This window comes from Nyctereutes procyonoides, unplaced genomic scaffold (genome assembly GCF_905146905.1).
Source record: "Nyctereutes procyonoides isolate TBG_1078 unplaced genomic scaffold, NYPRO_anot_genome, whole genome shotgun sequence".
Classification (NCBI taxonomy): domain Eukaryota; kingdom Metazoa; phylum Chordata; class Mammalia; order Carnivora; family Canidae; genus Nyctereutes; species Nyctereutes procyonoides.
The window spans coordinates 2,669,953-2,687,770 of NW_026575128.1; the positions used below are offsets into that span (position 1 = coordinate 2,669,953).

Here is a 17,818-nt window from a genome sequence, read left to right on the forward strand (position 1 = left end):
GTGTGTGTGTGTGTGTGTGTGTCCCTTATGAATAAACAAATAAACGTTTTTTAGGTTAAATAAATAAATAAATAAAAACCTAGTATTTTTTTTATGTGGACTTGAGGTTTAAATTGCCTATTACTCAGAAAATCACACAGAGTTAATTTAAATATCCTACATAAAAAGTTAGGGAAAGGGTATCCTTAATGCTCTTTGTCTCCTGGTTAGCCCATGATATTTTGGCTCTAGCCAATTTCCTCTGCACAAAGACTCTGCTTAAAGCATTTTTGAATAAGATAGAAGAGGGGCGGCTGAGACATAGCTTCTCCAAAAAGGGAGGGAGGAAATAAAAAATAGCTGCTTTCATTGGGGGCAGGAAGGAGATTGTTTCATTAGGAGCTAAACAGTGAGACTATCTCAGTACGAACAATTGTTTGGCTTGCAGGCTCTATGTGGGCAATTACTCCAGCAAAGGCTCAGCTGGGATGGAACGCGGAGCCTGCCAGGACCAAGGGAAAGGGACTGACACAGGCTTAAGTGTCTCAATCATGGCTTTGGGATCCCACAGCATCCCAGCAAGGATGCTCACAAATCATACTCTACCCAGTCAGCAAACAGCCATCATTCTGTATCCAACACAGTCAAGACTGTAGATTTAGAAGAAATGAGGAAAAGATCACACTGAGGGAAAATGCAGTTATTCAACCTAAAACCAATATATTACAGCAAAAGTAACAAGTATTAAAATTAGATCTCCTAAGAGAACTGGTACATTCCAATCACTACCTCAATGGTTAACAGCAGGCTGTGAGAAGGAGGTGTACACGGAGGGATCGCTGCGCTAAAAGCTAGGCAACCATTTCAAAGTTGACCAGGCGGACCTGATATTTCAAAACTTGTTATTATAATTAAACAAATGTCCTATCACTCATGACCTCACTTCAGGTAACAAAAGTTCACTTGATTCACTAGAAGCACTGTCTTCAACCCCTGGGGACATTTACTTCTTTATATATTTTTAGGTGGTTTCAGGTTAAAGCCTTAACTTCCTCTTGGCAATAATTAGTATCTATTCATATCCTGAAAAAAATACTGAGGATGCAAAGTTAGGAAAGGCGTATCTTGAAAAGAATCTATTAAAGAAGAGTGATATAGCTCTTGACCAAGAGGTTGCTCTTCATTCAATCCCAGGATTGGTAATAAGCAGAAGAGGAACAATATGAAAATAGACATTAAAAATAGCCCACATTCAAAAAGCACCACTCTTCTCTCTCTCTGAAGCAGTGCTTCTCAAAAGAAGCAATATCCCCTCAGGGGCAACATCAATATCTGAAGACATTTTTAGGTGTCAGAACTGGCGGAGAGTAGGAGGAGAATGCTACTGGCATCTAGTGGGCAAGGCCAGAGATGCTGGTAAACATACTACAAGGCACAGGACAATCTCTCAACATAGAAGTATCCAAAACATCAATACTGCTGAAGTTGAGAAGTCCTTCTCTACAGGTATCATTTCCAGGCCATTTAGTCTGAAGCATGTGAGATATAAGAATATACCAGTTTTGTTGGAAAATCTCTTCTCTTGTTCTGTAACAAACAGATAAACATTTAGATACAGAATTCCAAAGTTGGAAGAACCCTAAGGGTTATCTAGTCCAAGCACATCTGGAGAAACTAAGGCCCAAAGAGGTCATTACCTAAGCTCAGAGAAGAAATCACTAGCTGGGATGGAATTAGAATCATCTCTACACACCCCCAACTGTATGTTACACACAGATGTTCAATAATGGTCCCTAAATCGATATCCTGTTCTTTAGGTGGTCTTTTCTATTACAACATACAATTCACTCTCTGCTGCTGGGAAGCCCAACATCTGAGACTGGATATGAAGGCTTATTCACATCCCTTCCTACCCACATTCTTCTTCCTCAAAGGAAGCCCAGAAGTAGAGACGAGTGGAATATACTAGAGCCCAAGAACAAGTGGCCAGGCAGATTATGTCTTTCAATTATTTGAAGGGAGGCTCATGCCTTTCAGCCAGAGGAAGCTTTACCCAAAACCTGAGTCCACAAACAAACCCCTGTGCGAGACCACAGACACATGACCTCTCTGCAACCGTGTGTAGCAGCTTTCCTAATGCACAGAGGAGCCCCAAACAATGGCAAACAGATGGAAAATCAGTGTCAGTTTAATTGAATCACAACCATACCCAAACAATCTAGAAAACTTCCATTTCCAAACAAACAGCAGACTAGAAATGAATTCTGGGATCAAAGTACAGTTAGTTCAGTGGCATGCTGAATGTTAGTCATCAAAATAGCCCTGGCCTAAGGGAGGAGAGCAAAGGGTGAAGATCTGGCCCTTTCAAAACGAAAACACTACCATGTTTCAAAACTAGATGTTTCAGAATTGAGTATAATGAGATTCAGGTCAGAAGGTGTGGTACTAAGGGAGTGGGGCAAATGTCAGTGGTGTGGATAGAGAGATCCTGCAAACAGAACATTCTGTTGAGGAACCCAGGGCAGGTCTCTAGGGAAAAAAAAATCACAACTTCAAAAGAGCCAAAGCAAGGTTCTTCAAATTAAACAAACTGTTCCAGTAGGTATAAGAAGAGCTTCTAAAACCGCTGCAAGGTTATTAATTTCTGCAGCACCTGAGAACAGTGTCTAAATATTTACTCCCATTCCACAAAAAGGCTAAAGGAGTGCTTTTTCAGCCTCCTGTTTCACACTCCATGCTACATTTCTCCCAAGATGCAAGATGATGTGTCACACTAAAACCTCTGAGAGGGCAGAGTACTGGCTTCGTGACTGGCTCCAGGTTTCAATGTGGCACATGTGTCAGAAGCACAAAATAAAAATGGTATGAAGAAATTAATTCCAACAAAGCAACCAGGAAATTTACCTGCTCAGTTTCCCGGAATGTCACAGATCTTCAAGTATCTGAGTTTAAAAGCATGAGGATGACTTTCAGAAAACAAAACAAATAAAGCATATGATCTGGGAGTGCCTGGGTGGCTCAGCCGGTTAAGTGTCTGCCTTCGGTTCAGGTCATGATTCCAGGGGCTTGGGATAGAGCCCTGCATCGAGGTTCTCTGCCAGTGGGGACCCTGCTTCTGCTTCTCCTTTCCCCCTCCCCCCACTTGTGCGCTCATGCTCTCTCGCGCTCTCTCTCTCTCTCTCTCAAACAAAAAAAAATTTTTTAACAAACAGACTCTTTTTTTAAAAAAATTTTTTTTAATTTATTTACGATAGTCATACAGAGAGAGAGAGAGGCAGAGACACAGGCAGAGGGAGAAGCAGGCTCCATGCACCAGGAGCCTGATGCGGGATTTGATCCCGGGTCTCCAGGATCGCGCCCTGGGCCAAAGGCAGGCGCCAAACCGCTGCGCCACCCAGGGATCCCAAATAAAATATTTTTAAGAAAGAATATGATCTGAGATGCCTGGGTGGCTCAGTAGTTGAGCACCTCCCTTCAGCCCAGGGCATGATCCTGGAGTCTCAGGATCGAGTCACACATCCAGCTCCCTGCAGGGAGCCTGCTTCTCCCTCTGCCTATATCTCTGACTCTCTCTCTCTGGGTCTCTCACGAATAAATAAATAAAATCTTTACAAATAAATAAATAAATAATAAAAATATGATCTGAACACACATTAATAAAGTAACAGGGTTCATGATGTAGGCATAGACACTATGTGCCAGATGCTGTGCATTATGTATACAGATACCCATGGAACACAGTCCCTGTCTTGATGTAATTTATAGTCCAAAGAAAGGTCTTATTGAAAAAAGAACCAGGGATGCTTGGGTGGCTCTAAGCACCCAACTCTTGGTTTCAGCTTAGGTCATGATCTCAGGGTGCTAAGAATGAACCCTACATCAGGCTTTGCCCTCAGCATGGAGTCTACTTAAGACTATCTCTCCCTCACCCTCTGCCCCTCCCCACTGCTCTCTCTCTCAAATAAATAAATCTTAAACAAAACAAACAAACAAAAACCCAGTAGTCTTAATCCCTTTCTACCAATGTAGGACCTCTAATCCACCTTCCCAGTGGACTGGTTAAGTGAGAGAGGAGAGTGTGAACAACATTAAGATGCTGATGAATACACAATATTTCCATATTTCAAAGCATATAATGTGAAGATTGTGCATGAGATATGAATATATCTTGGCCTATCTTGCTGTGATCATGTTCCATAAATCTGTTCCTTATGGTCAAGCCAGGATTCTCCATACTTCAACACAATATCTCTCCATTGCCTCAACATATGTCCACTACAGTGAAGCAGTTCAGAATGACAATCCATAGCAAGGCTGTCTCTGCATGGGCTCAGCCCAGAGGACTCCCTAACAACCTTTGAAAATTAGAGGGCTCAAGTGACCACTCACCTCTGATCACATGAATAACCCATAAGTCTAACAGCAACACAAAAATTTACATTGTACCATTATTTATGATACTGAAAAACTAATAATTTGAATGTTCAACAATGGGCAAGAGTTAAATAATGACATATTCAAATAATGGAATATAATAAAGGTATTTAAATGTCATTAATGTTATAAAAATGGTTATGATAAATGTTAAAACAATAATGATATAAAATTATTATGGAATAAGTACAAGTAAAAAAAAATGGATGATAGGGATTAAATGAAATATCTTCTGCATCATTATGCTTTCTCATACTTCCCAAAGATTTTTTTCACAAATATAACTTTCAAAATCTGAAAAAAATAAAGTGTTTGCTTTTTTAAAAGATTTTATTTATTTATTTATGAGAGAGAGCACAGGGGTGGGGGGGGGACAAGCATACTCTGTGTCGAGCATGGAGCCTGATGGGGTGATGAGGTGGGGTGGAGTGGGGGGGATGCTTGATCCTATTGACCAAGATCATGACCTGAGCCAAAATCAAGAGTTAACTGCCCTACCAACTGAGCCACCCAGGCATCCCAAAGTGTTTGCTTTTTAAAGAAATAGTATTTAGTGATTTTTAGCTGGTAAGTATAAGGAGGATCCTCATGCATCCCCACCCCCCAATATCCCACAAGAGAAAAAATAACTGGTCTATGGTTATGAATCTTTTTTCTTCCTTAAATGCATTAAGAAGTCTAACGAAACTGAGCCCTATTTTTACTCTGCCCACAATATGGGCCCCTGATTTGAGTCAGTTGTACCAGACTCCTGTTCAGAAACTAGGCTCAGAATAAAGTCAGAATGCTCAGAGGAACTGCTTTAGAATCTTCCTCCCAATGCTGCGTTTAATGATTCTTCCCTTCTCTCACCTACAAGCTAGGATGTTAACACAGCACTCACACTTTGGTAAAGAGTTTTTCCTCACAATTCTCCTTGGTCTAAAACAGCTCCTCTAACAAAATTCCTCCAGCCTACCTTCAGAGAGACAGGGTCTCATGCTCAACAGCTATTCTTTCGATAAATATGTTTCAACATAGCAGAAGAGCCTGAATCATTTCACTCTTTCTTTCTCAAATCAGCTGTCACATTTAAATTGGTTTTTTCATTAACTGTGCTGTTTTACTGCTATTTTGAACAAAAGCATCATGGTAAGAACAGGGAATTTCCTTCCTATTTCTCATCAAAGGGCTTGGGTTAGTTATACCCCAAGTGGTAAAGTATCAACAAGAAGACACCAGCACCCTCTCCTTTATGAGCTTTATGTTGCAGCATAAGATGTTACCAGCTCACACAGAAAACTCTGTAAGAAATTATTTTTTAAAGGCATAAGAACAAAAGCAACCATCTAAACAATATTAACAAGTTTAACTCAACGCTTGAAACACTAGAGAACTCATTTCTAAATCTACACATTGGGGGACTTCCAGAAAGGCAAGGAAAGAGGAAGAAGGTGAACAACAAATGTACTTTGAGGGCACTTCAGGAAGTAACGTTGTAGGATTAATAAGTAAACTTGAAACTAAAGATGTAAGCTCTGTGGTAGGGGTTTGGGGATTTTATGGCCTTCCCAACATTAGCTGTTAAAGACAGCATGTTTGTTTGAGGAAAAAAAAAAAAAAAGGTGCTCTGTTCTCTCAAATCACTCTAGGCCAAGCTTATTGGCTACAGCTGAGAGATTGTCTCTCTTACTCCTGTATTTGTTTTACTATTTTCAACACATAATAAAATGGGAACATTACACATTTATTTTTTGGGTGAGGAGAAAGGACATGGAGCCTGAGAGCTCCAGTTCTCATTGTTTCAAATTAAGAAATTTTTTTTTGAAAGCTCTGACTTGAAATTAAAAAAAAGAAATCAACCAAGCATTCTCTAATTGGGCTTATGAAATTCAAAACTTTCTAAATAAATTATATCCTATATGCGTTTAAAAACAAACCAGAATACCCATAGGAAATATGCAAACGGAGTGGGGGAGGGGCAGGGAACACAGGGCTATGGTCAACAAAAATGGTCAGAGAACTACTTCACATTACTTGAAAATGAAAAGAAGCATCGATATTAAAATCTTATTACTACCCAGTGATATGTTAAAAAGGTGGGAATTCAGGGCTAGTTTCAGCTACACAGGAGGGAGAATGGGGGAGGGGGAGTAGAGCAGAGGAGTGTTGGACAAACTGAAGACAACCACCAGGGCAACCTTACACTGATGGATGGCCACAGCTGAAGGCAGATTTGGCTCATCTCTGGGGTTTTCCACTGGGAAGGAAACTGCAGTTCAGCCATCAATGGACCAGCATCCACAAAGCCTGTGGAGAAATACAGGAGCCAAAAGAGTGGGGTAGGGAAGGAGAAAGTTTGGAAAATGGAAGAGTCAAATACAGTAGCAAAATATTGTAATTATTAAACATGAGGCTTCAAAAATGCATAGATGTACCTCTTAAATTGAAATGAACTGGCTGAAAAGAACTGGTACTCTGGGAAGCAGTCTCATATGCTTTTTAGAACCAAATTACTTTTTAATTACATCTGTGAATTATACCTGCCAAGAGGAAATTAAATTTTGGAGGAAAGGGAAAAACAACCAAACCTATGCAATTTTTATAGATGGCAACTTTACTCAGAGTCCCCTACCTGTGGCCTCTGTGGAAAATAACAGCCTAAAGAGAAACGTACTCACACTCCACTAAAAACCTTTGCTGGCCTAGTTCCACCAATTCCATTAATGTAGCAGGGGCCCAAAGGCAGGTGACCTGATTGACAAAAAAAGCCCTTCTAGAAAGTGCCAAACTTCTATCAAGTAACTCATTAAACACTTTATAATCAAGAAGAAAACTACTAGCAATAACTTAGAAAGCTTTGCCTTTCAATGGAGCAGCACCAACCTTTCTTGTAAGACAAAAAATATTTTTCAGGTCCAGTAGAGAAGAAAGTTGGTCCAGTGGTCTCACCTGCCTCCCACACTGCTAACCTAGCTGAAGCTGTGGGGGAAATACCCCAACAAACCAATGAGACTAGTTAAAATGATATGTGGCACAAAGAAAATTAGCTCTACTGCAATTACCTTAACTGTCAAAGAAAGTCTAATCTGTACCATGAGGTTGCAATCCTCAAAATTGTCTTTGTACATCTCATGTGTTGACTCAAGTCTTTCAGTTATAGATGGGACAAGCTCAATGTATGTGTGTATATACACATATGTACATACACACACACACACACACACACACACACACACACACACACACAAAATCACATCCCAGGATCAACAGGGTAGGAACTTATTTCCTGAGTAACCAAAATGATAAACTACCAGTAGAAGCGACCAATGATAAATTGGTCAGAAGATTCAACAGAAGCCAATTTTCCTGGTCACATCCTAATTATTTAGGCAATGACTGACTTGTTACATTACTTCCAGGGACTAAGTATTGTTTCAGCAACAGTTAAGATTCTTTAGAAGCACAAAGGGTTGTATCTGTCTGAAAACCCTTCTTACCTCTTGTCCAAAATAACTGCTGACCTACAAGGAGAAAGAATTGCATCTTGGGAGATTTTTTTAAGTGTCTTTGGGCCTCTGCCTATTTCCACTTAGATCCTACTCTTGCTCCACTCTGTCAGTGGGAACTACATCTCCTAGGCTCCCCCGCCAACTGGTTTCTGAGTAAGTTCCATCAATGGGAGGTAACCAATAAGGGTAAGAGGTAGGAGGAGAGGGAAGCCAGGGTAATGCTCTCTTAATAGGGTCACAGTTCTAGCTGCCATCAAACAGCTTTTCTTTCCATGCTTCTAGCTCACACCAGATAGCTCAGACTTCTGGCCTTTGGTGACACCAGCACCTTCTAATTTCCTTAGGGGCACACTAGCTCCCAGGTATTGCTAATCCCTCGGTTACCTCACCGGCCCACTTACCTTCTAGGCTCTTATATCATCAGTGTAACCTATTCTGTAGATTAAATTCCCTCTGCTTCTACTACCTACAGTGGTTTCTGTTTCCCTGATAGGTCCTGGACTTTATTTTTTTTATTTTTTTAAATAAAGATTTTTTTCTTTTTTAATTTATTTATTTATGATAGTCACAGAGAGAGAGAGAGAGAGGCAGAGACACAGGCAGAGGGAGAAGCAGGCTCCATGCACTGGGAGCCCGATGTGGGATTCGATCCCGGGTCTCCAGGATCGCGCCCTGGGCCAAAGGCAGGCGCCAAACCGCTGCGCCACCCAGGGATCCCGGTCCTGGACTTTAAAATATGTTTTAGAGGCACCCTATGTGGCTCAGTGGTTGAGCGTCTGCTTTTGGCTCAGGTCATGCATGATCCTGGGGTCCTGGGATTGAGTCCTGCACCAGGCTCTCCCGCAGAGAGCCTGCTTCTCCCTCTGTTTATGTCTCTGCCTCTGTGTGTCTCATGAATAAATAAACAAAATCTTAAAAATAAAAAAAATGTTTTAAAACTTAGCTTTCTTAAGAACTAAACAAATATTCAGGGCAGCCCAGGTGGCTCAGCGATTTGGCATCTGCCTTCAGCCCAGGGCCTGATCCTGAAGACCTGGGATCAAGTCCCACATCGGGCTCTCTGCATGGAACTTGCTTCTCCCTCTGCCTGTGTCTCTGCCTCTCTCTCTCTCTCTCTGTGTGTGTGTGTGTGTGTGTGTCTCTCATGAATAAATAAATAAAATCTTTTAAAAAAAAGAAACAAATATTCAGATAACCTGTTAATGATTTCTTCTAATAAGAAACAAAGGATTTATAGATGACAAGATCAGTTCATTCATTCAAACAAATATTTACTAAGAGCTACATCTATGCCAAGCACTACTCTAGGTTCTAAGAATACTACGTGAATGAAAGAGGCAAACCACCTCTGCCCTCATGGAGCTTACAATCTAGGGGGCATGTTAACTGTGGCACATTATAATTTTAAAAAATTTATCAGTACAGAAATATTTATTTAACAGTAGAGGAATTTGGTAAAAGTGAATTAACTTTAAGGTGTTCTATTCTACATAGATTTGATTCCTACCTTTTCAGTGTAGTTAAGCTGAACTGTCACATTCCAGGGGCCAATACAGAACTTCTTCAAAATTAGTATCTACTTAAACTGGCCACTTGCTCAAACAGAAGTACAACTGCGATAAGGATTTAAGCAGACACAATAACAGAAGTTAGGCACTGCATGCTTAGAATATAAAACATAAGTGTGTTTTATGCAGATTCCTGCTTGCCATCTTTTTTACAGGAGATAACATTTGGAGCAGTTGAGTCTGAGTCCATTTAACAGGTCACTTTGTCCCTTGTCTGTGGCATAGGCAGGGTGCATTAACATAACATACAGAGCCAGCTGTCAATGTGCATAATGAGAGAAGTGTAGCAGTCACTAATTGCATGACATCATTTCCAAGATGGAATTTTCAGGCAGAAGAATAGAAACAGACAATGACTCATGTGGTGAACAGTTATATAGACAACTGTGCCCAAGAAAGCTGCCACCTACATTTCATAATGACATCAGAGGGAAAATGCAGAAAGTAGTTTTCTGATTTATTGGAAAGCAATAGATTTGCTGAAAAGTATACTGAGAGATCAGGCTACACTACCTGCTTATATCTCCTAAGCACTGAGCAACTAAGTGCACACATCAAATATTCAGCACTCCTAGGCCACTTGAGTATATAAGCATGCTCAGCCTCAAAAATCAGTATCAACTCCAGAAAGGACATAGTATCTACGCTGGCACTTCACTAGACTTTTCTAAGATAATTTAATGTACTCATGAAGGTACACTTCCATGTGGTCTTGTAGGCACAACACTGAGACCTTTTTAACTATTCATCAGTTAGAAAACATCTCATGTCCGCAATACTTATAATTTCATTGAGTACCAGCTATTGGACTTCCAATCGTATGGACTTCTTACACAACAGAGAGTCTAAAGCATATTTATCTCATTATGATACAGCAAATCAACTACAGGGCTAGCATTTTTACCTTATTGGCCCCTGCCTACCCCACTCCCCAACATGTAGTCAAAATACTAGATAATCCCCCCCACACTGACATACACTCAATACCTTAGAGGCCTTGTACATTCTGTTTTCCTCTGCTTAAAATGCCAAGTCCCTTAAATTCACCTGGCAAAGTCATGCTTATCATTCAAGACACAGCCTACTTGTCTCTTTGAAACCATGACTTCCTGAGGCAGACTTGTTTACTTTCTCCAGCGCTTTCGTATCTCCCTGAACGCAATGCCATCATGATAATACTACATTGCATCTTTTATCAGTTTACACATCTGCTTCCCCATTCAACTGTATGATCCCTCAGACCAAAGACAGGATCTGAATCTACCAAATATCCTGATACGGTGTCTGACACAAAGTAAGTGCTTAACAAATATTTTCAGAACTAATATATATAGTGTGGGATTGCAGGCTTGCAGAGTTCCCTCTAAGTGATAAGGCATTTTATACTCTATCCCACTGCCACAGAATGATATTTAAAGGACAAGGAGAACAAATAGAAAAGTATCTCCCAGGGAAAACAGGCTTAACAAGTTCATATTAAAAGACAATCTAATGAGGACTTTGATAAATTACATTCAGTGTAACTGTGTCAAGCTAACCATGACTGTTCAAGTTAAGGTGCATTAGCTGTAAAAACTCAGAAAGTTACTTGATCTTGGCTGGAGAAGGATGTTTAACAATGAGAGATGGACACAAAACTTCTGTTGTCTAAATCTGATGGAACTGTTTTAATCTCTCAAAAGGTGCCACAGAAATAGGTAAAGTAATCAAAAATTGATAGGAAAGTTCATGTTTTAAGGAGTGCTACTTAACTAGCAATGACTTAGCTATCAACACAAAATAAATATAAAACAAAGCTAGAGATTAATTTACTGGAGTTAAAATTTAGGACTACTTTAGAAAATTTCTACACAAAGATTTCCTCGTCTAATCTTTCATACAAGTTGAAAGAGTGAGGAAACATCCAGAGACCATCCTCAAGAGTACCATAAAGTACATCTGCAAAAATGCCAGAACCTCCATGTATAGGAAATGGTTTTGGCTTAAAGACTAGGGAATTATTGGGTGAGTCATACTAACCATGGCTTCCAGTAACCAGAGTATTTAAGGGGATAAAGTCAGAAAGTGAAACAAATAAAACCAAGATAGAGTAAATAAGACCAGCAATCGTGGTAATAAGTAATCTTAAATTTGTATGACACTTTAGTTTACAAGGCACTTTGATTTTTCAAGTGAGGAAAATTAAACTGAGAAACTTTGGTACAGTGCTGAATGTCACAAAGCTAAAATAACCTGAGTGAAGGAGTTTAACTGGACATTTCAACATCAAGTCTACAGCCCTTTCCATTACTTTGCTTCTCTCCCATCTGAAGGGTAGGCTTATACGGGCTATGGATAGGCCTAGGACACTTTCTAAGATACCTTCAACAAGAGCAGATGTTTCCAAATCCCTTAAGCATATCTTTCAACTTAATCAAGATAACCTAAGGGATAGCCTTAGAAAAATCCCTTGAAAGAATGAAGAACCGCTCAATGTGCATTGAGACAGCATTTTCACGTTTTCCATGTTATAATGCTGATTGAAAAATGCAAGGTGCCATGAACCGTAATATACTACTACTTCCATAAAAACACTGCAGAAAAATACATTTAAATGTAGTTGTTTGCCTGTGCATATATTATCTCTTAAAAGTCCCATAAGAAATTACCAAAAGCCATTCCTTCTAGGAAGGGAAGGAAAATGGTGGCTAAGGGATCAGGGAATAAGAACACAACTTTTCATTGTACATGTTCACCTCTGTGCCTTTTAAATTTTGAACACATGAAAGTGCTACCTTTTCCAAAAAGTAAATTTAAATTTAAGAGTATATAATGGAAATTGGAGCAGAGGCAATGGTTAGGTAATTCAAGGTAAAACATTTCAGGCAGGATGTAGCAGAAAAGCACAAAATATTACAAAGTTTCTGTCAAACTCCAGAATTCCAGGTGGTGCTTCACAGCCTGAAGTAAATATTCCACAAGACCATCAAATCTCTTGAATTTGAATTCTTTGCTCATTGAAAAGCTCTCAATTTTTTTATAAACCTCAAGATGGAGGAAGTAATGTCCCAGTAGTGGACACAGGTATTCAAGTCATGAGAAAGACAGAATTCTTACATGGTAAATAAGATAGTGCCTACTTTAAACCAGTCTCTGGAGAGGTTAAGAGTTATTCCAGGCACACGGATAAAATATGGAACTGCAGAGCTAAAGATTAAGCTTTGGACTAGTACAGCTCCACAAGGGTCTATCCAAAAATCGGTCCTAAACTAGTTAGAGTTACCACTGACATATCTGGAATTTTCAACATGTTTGTCCTTTGTCCTAAAACTATGTAAGTCAGTCCAAAAATTTACCCTAAAGGTCACGATATCTTTGGGTGATGAGGACACCATATCTTTGGGCCTAAAAGTATGTCAAAGCATTTTTTTAAAGGCAATACTTAAGCAGCTCTCTTTGCCACGCAGGAATCACTTCAATGTCTTAGGGGTCCCAGAAACTGGTGAGTCTTGTGCTTAAGAGAGTCAAAAATCCCAGGACCAACAAAACTCGTACTTCGTAAAGAAAACACATGCTTGTTCTCTACTCTGATGTTCGTATTACATAGCTGAAGATAATAACATCCTTAAACAAGTATAAGATTTTAAAAAGAAGAGCCACTGCCAAAGGGTTATTTTAGAACATCAGAAAAAATACTGCTCACAGGTCTGCAATCCAGGGCTACATCATCTGATTTAATATTAATAGATCAGCAATCATTCATCAGGTCCTGTCCAATTAGCTCTTAATTTTCTAAGTAAGAAACAACGTGAGAGGGGCAGAAAAAAAAAAAAAAGAAACAACATGAGACACAGGGATGAATAAACTCAGATCAAAATCTCATTTTCCAAACCAAATAGCTTTTAAATACCTCCTCCCACTACATGTATTTTTTACCAGAGCTAAAACGTAACTTAATTTGATACAAGTGTCTCTTCCTTCCAAGATCCAATAGTTGCCTGTATGATCATGATAACAACCAAAATTAGGGAAAAGGAGGAGGAAAACGAATGAGAAGGACTGAAAGAGTGCAAGGAGCCAGATAATTCACAAACTGAATAAACTGAGACCTAAACAACATGTTATTTAAATGACTTGAAAGATGATGGACATCTTGTCATCTCAAGTTTAATACAATGGCCAAGTTACTGAAGCCACCAAGCCAAAATGTAAAACTAATTTGTGAAAATAAATAGTTTCAGGAACCAGGATTCTACCATTAATAGCCGTTGATAAAGTTTACAACCCAGCAGTTAGTGATTCTCATCAAGAATTAACTAATGTTCATTACCTGATCCCCAGTGATGCTATTGATAAAGAGCAATGGAAAATTTGGTGGAAGAAGTGATGAATCAAGCTCTCCCTTCCATGCGCTATATTTCATTGGAATATGAGTAAGTATGAGTGGTAGGAGAAATGGAGAGTTGGGGGTAGTACTAATCATCAAAATGGCATTTGATTCCCCAAATGTGGGGAGTCACTCTAGTGGGTTGCTTCACTGTGACTCAAGATTTGTTAACTGAGGACATAAGGGAATTTGAGTAAAGCCAGTAGACATACTCCTAAATTTTACACTGAAATGTTCCAATAAGTCTAGGACAAGATTTAATAAGAGTCACCTATAAGAAATTAACCTACTCAACATAATCAGATTCTAAAGTACTTTTTAAAGCAAATTCTTGCTAAGGCAAAAATTCAGGAGAGAAGTCTGGGGACATACTTTCCTAAAAGTACATGCCACTTATCTTTTGGAAGAGGACATTAAAATATACTATTAGGTGTTTAAACCAATGTATCATTCCCCTGTTCTTAAGAAGAACGTAACATTATTTTTCTAAAATAAAAGGTAATTACCTAAGAGCATCAATTACCTAAGAGCATCAATTAGGCATGTACTTCCCTTCTCAATATCTATAAATACAGATACATTTGAATCTTTGTTATAGACCATGTGCCCAAAATGTTATATGGCAAAAAACTGTGGTAAATCCACTGCATTACGAACAGGAGCAAATTTAACAATAGCTCCCAAAATGGGAACTATTCCCTTCTCCCCAAAGGGAAAATAATTTCCCCAACTTCTCCAATTACATCCCAAAGAATGCAGAAAGAAGGGCAGCCCCGGTGGCTCAGCGGTTTAGCGCCACCTTCAGTCCAGGGCCTGATCCTGGAGACCCAGGCCCGAGTCCCACGTCGGGCTCCCTGCACGGAGCCTGCTTCTCCCTCTGCGTCTCTGCTTCTTTCTCTCTCTCTCTCTCTCTCTCTCTCTCATGAATAAATAAATAAAATCTTTTAAAAAGAGAAAATTAAGGAAACAATATTCACAGAAGTTTGAATCTATAAATTTTCAGTGCTAATAACCCAGCCTTCACTTATAACCAAGCTTTCCTATCATACTGATTTTTTATTGGATCAAATCATGCGTCTTGGAGGGCACAGCAAAGACAATTCACAGCGCTCATATTTCACCATTTTCGCCTTTGTAATGACCCCAGAAGCGACAAATCTGATGCATCCACCCCGTTTCTTTCTCTCCACCGATTAAACGGATCCTGCACTCCAGCCACGATCTGCCGCTAGTTTCTCCCACCGCACGTGCCCTGCGCCCGCGCCCGCGCGCGCGCGCACACACACACACACACACACACACACACACAGCCTCCAACGCACTTCACGGCCAGGGCCAGGCTGTCTAGAAATCCGCACTGTGTCACAGCATATACGGCAGGTTCCCACTTCACACATCCAGGAAGAAGAAAGCCCCCCACCCCCACCCCCACCCCGCGCTTGCCAGGTCTCAGCAAAGCCCGTAACAGGACAGAGGGAGCTGCTCAGCCAAGAGCGGGGCAGCAACCATCACCGCCTTAAAAAAAAAAAAAAAAAAAAAAAAAAATTTAAGTGGTTTTCCTGCCGTCATGTCACCTCCCCCCCCCACCCGCCCACACACACACACACACACGCACACACACTGCAGTTCATCCCCCAGCTTTGCCTGTGGAAGGCGGCGAGCTCCGGGCTGCCCCTGGAATGACAGCCGGCCCGCAACTCACTCGGAGCCCCGCCGCGCCGACCGGCTCACCGGCGCGCCCCCCGCCCCCGCCCCCGCAGCCCCCCGCCCCCCGAGCCGGCGCCGCGGAGCGCCCAGCGGCCGGCCCAGCCAGAGGGGCACGCGCCCGGCCACCTGACAGGATCGGCGGCCTAAGCCCCAGGAGCCCCCTCCCCGCACACGCCACCTGCGCGGCGCGGCCGGAGGCTGGACCCCTCGCCCGCCGGGAGGGATGCGCTACCTTTGGACTGGCAGTCGGCACAGAACTTGTTGTCCTCCTCCAGCAGCAGGTTGGCCAGGACCGCCTGGTACCGATCCACGTCCTTCACCGACTTGCCCGTCATGGCCAGGGTGCCGCCGGGGGCAGAGGGCGACGCGCCCTCCCCGCCCCCCCCGAAACCCCTGCTCGGTCGGGAGGTGAGGACTCCCGGTCCCCCGCCCAGGGGCACCTCCTGAGCGGGGGTGAGGGGTGGGGGTGGGGGTGGGGAGCCCTCCCTCGGGCCGGGCCCTGCGCCCCTTCTCTCGTCAGCCGCGCCCGCCCCCCACTCTGCAGCCCCTCAGCGCGGCGCCCCCTGGCGGGCTCAGGGAAAGGCCCGAGTCCTGAGGAGGCTGCCGGACTTAGAGACCCTCAGCCCGGGCAAACGGGGCGCGCAGAGACGCCCCCCCGCCCGCCCGCCTGTCTGTCTGCCTGTCAGTCTGTCGGTCTGTCGGTCTGCCGGCAGCGAGTCCCGCGCCTCGGTTTCCCTGGCAGCTGCCGCCCGCTCGGCCACCACCTCAGCCGCCTACTTCCGGCAGCTCTTCCTCTCCACCTCCGCCCAGCCCAGCCCGCGCATGCGCCCCGCCCCTACCGCGTCGCGCCGGGCTCTTCCCTCGGCTCCGCCTCTCGGGAGCCAATCCGGGCGGCGGCCAGGGGCGGGGCTTGGGGAGGGGGCGGAGCGGCCACGCCTCCCGCGCGTCCTTGGAAAAGAATGAATGGAGCCGCGCGGAAAGCTAGTGGAGGGAGTGGAAGCAAGAGAAGGACCTCGACAATTAACACTTGCGGAGTTCTTGCCCTGTGCCAGGCTCTGTGTTAAGCGCCTTATACGAATTATCCCAGTATAATCCTCAAAACGTGTCTGTGAGTTAAATATTTGTCATTCTTATGTAACCTGAAGGTTGTGGCTACTCCAAAGTCATCCAGCTTGTCCTTTTCCTCAACAGCCAGATGGAGGGCCCAACCCCCTAATCCGGGATAACGGGGACAACACATCCTCCCCAAGTTTTCAGAGGATCCTGGTCACCTCTCACTGTTCCCACTGAATTCTGGGTTCCTCTGTTCATTAGATTTCCTGCCATCTTAGGGCATTGTTTACCTGGTGCCTGGATACTTTCATGTCTTAAATCCTCCCCAGACAGCGCAGTTCTGTGCGGCAGACGTTCACTAAAGGTCATCTGGAGGGATGTGCTAGAGAGGAAGGGTGATTACAGCAAAACACACGATAGGGAACTACTTAAAATGATTATTAAGCATCACTGTCCAAAGCCACCCTCACTACACAGAACCCCTCCACAAAAATCCTCTTCTTGGGGAGCCTGGGTGGCTCAGTTGGTTAAGCATCTGACTCTTGGTTTCAGCTCAGGTCATGATCTCAGGGTCCTGGGATTAGCCCTGCATGGGGCTCTGTGCTCAGTGGGAAGTCTCCCTGAGGATTCTCTCTCCTCTCCCCCTCTCTGCTCCTCCCCTCACTCACCTTCTCTCACTCTCTCTCTAAAATAAATAAATAAATCTTAAAAAAAAAAATTATTTTTCTTTAGGGATTCACCTGCTCCCTGGCTAATGTTTTCATTCATTCATTCACTCAGATAATTGTTACTGAGAAACTTCTAAGTATCAGGCACTGGGCTAGGGGAAAGGGGAACAACATGATCCAATTTTTAAAAGTGGTTTTAAAAGATCACTGGCTGCCTTGGGAAGAATGGGTCAAGGAAACTGATTAAGACCAGATGCTCATAGTTCTCTCTAGTAAAACCCTCCAGGCTTCCCTCAAAACTTTCATTTCATCAGAGGGAAACCAATATTTCCTATTTATTAATCAAAATTATTTAATTCTTTGTCGAAACCTCTTCCCTTCTAGGCGTGCCTAGGAGACCTGACTTTCATAAACACATAAGTTCATTAAGGTATTTTTCCTAAACAAAATCTCACTTCTTTCTCTAGAAGGAATTCTGTATTTCTCCTGAGCTAATTTTCTCAGCCTGTAGCCAGCGTGTAATCATTTTTCTTACTTTAACCTATTTAATGT

The 17,818-nt window shown here is 42.4% G+C and overlaps 1 protein-coding gene across 1 annotated transcript in view; it reads right to left on the reverse strand.

Annotated features, from left to right (window-relative positions):
- SMAP2 (small ArfGAP2) overlaps positions 1 to 16,332 on the reverse strand; it is a 47,454-nt gene extending 31,122 nt beyond the window's left edge. Inside the window, exon 1 of the mRNA XM_055341802.1 lies at positions 15,778 to 16,332. Coding sequence (XP_055197777.1) covers positions 15,778 to 15,880 — 103 coding nt within the window. The 5' untranslated portion in view covers positions 15,881 to 16,332. The remainder of the gene's footprint in view (positions 1 to 15,777) is intronic.
- Positions 16,333 to 17,818: the final 1,486 nt, after the last annotated feature.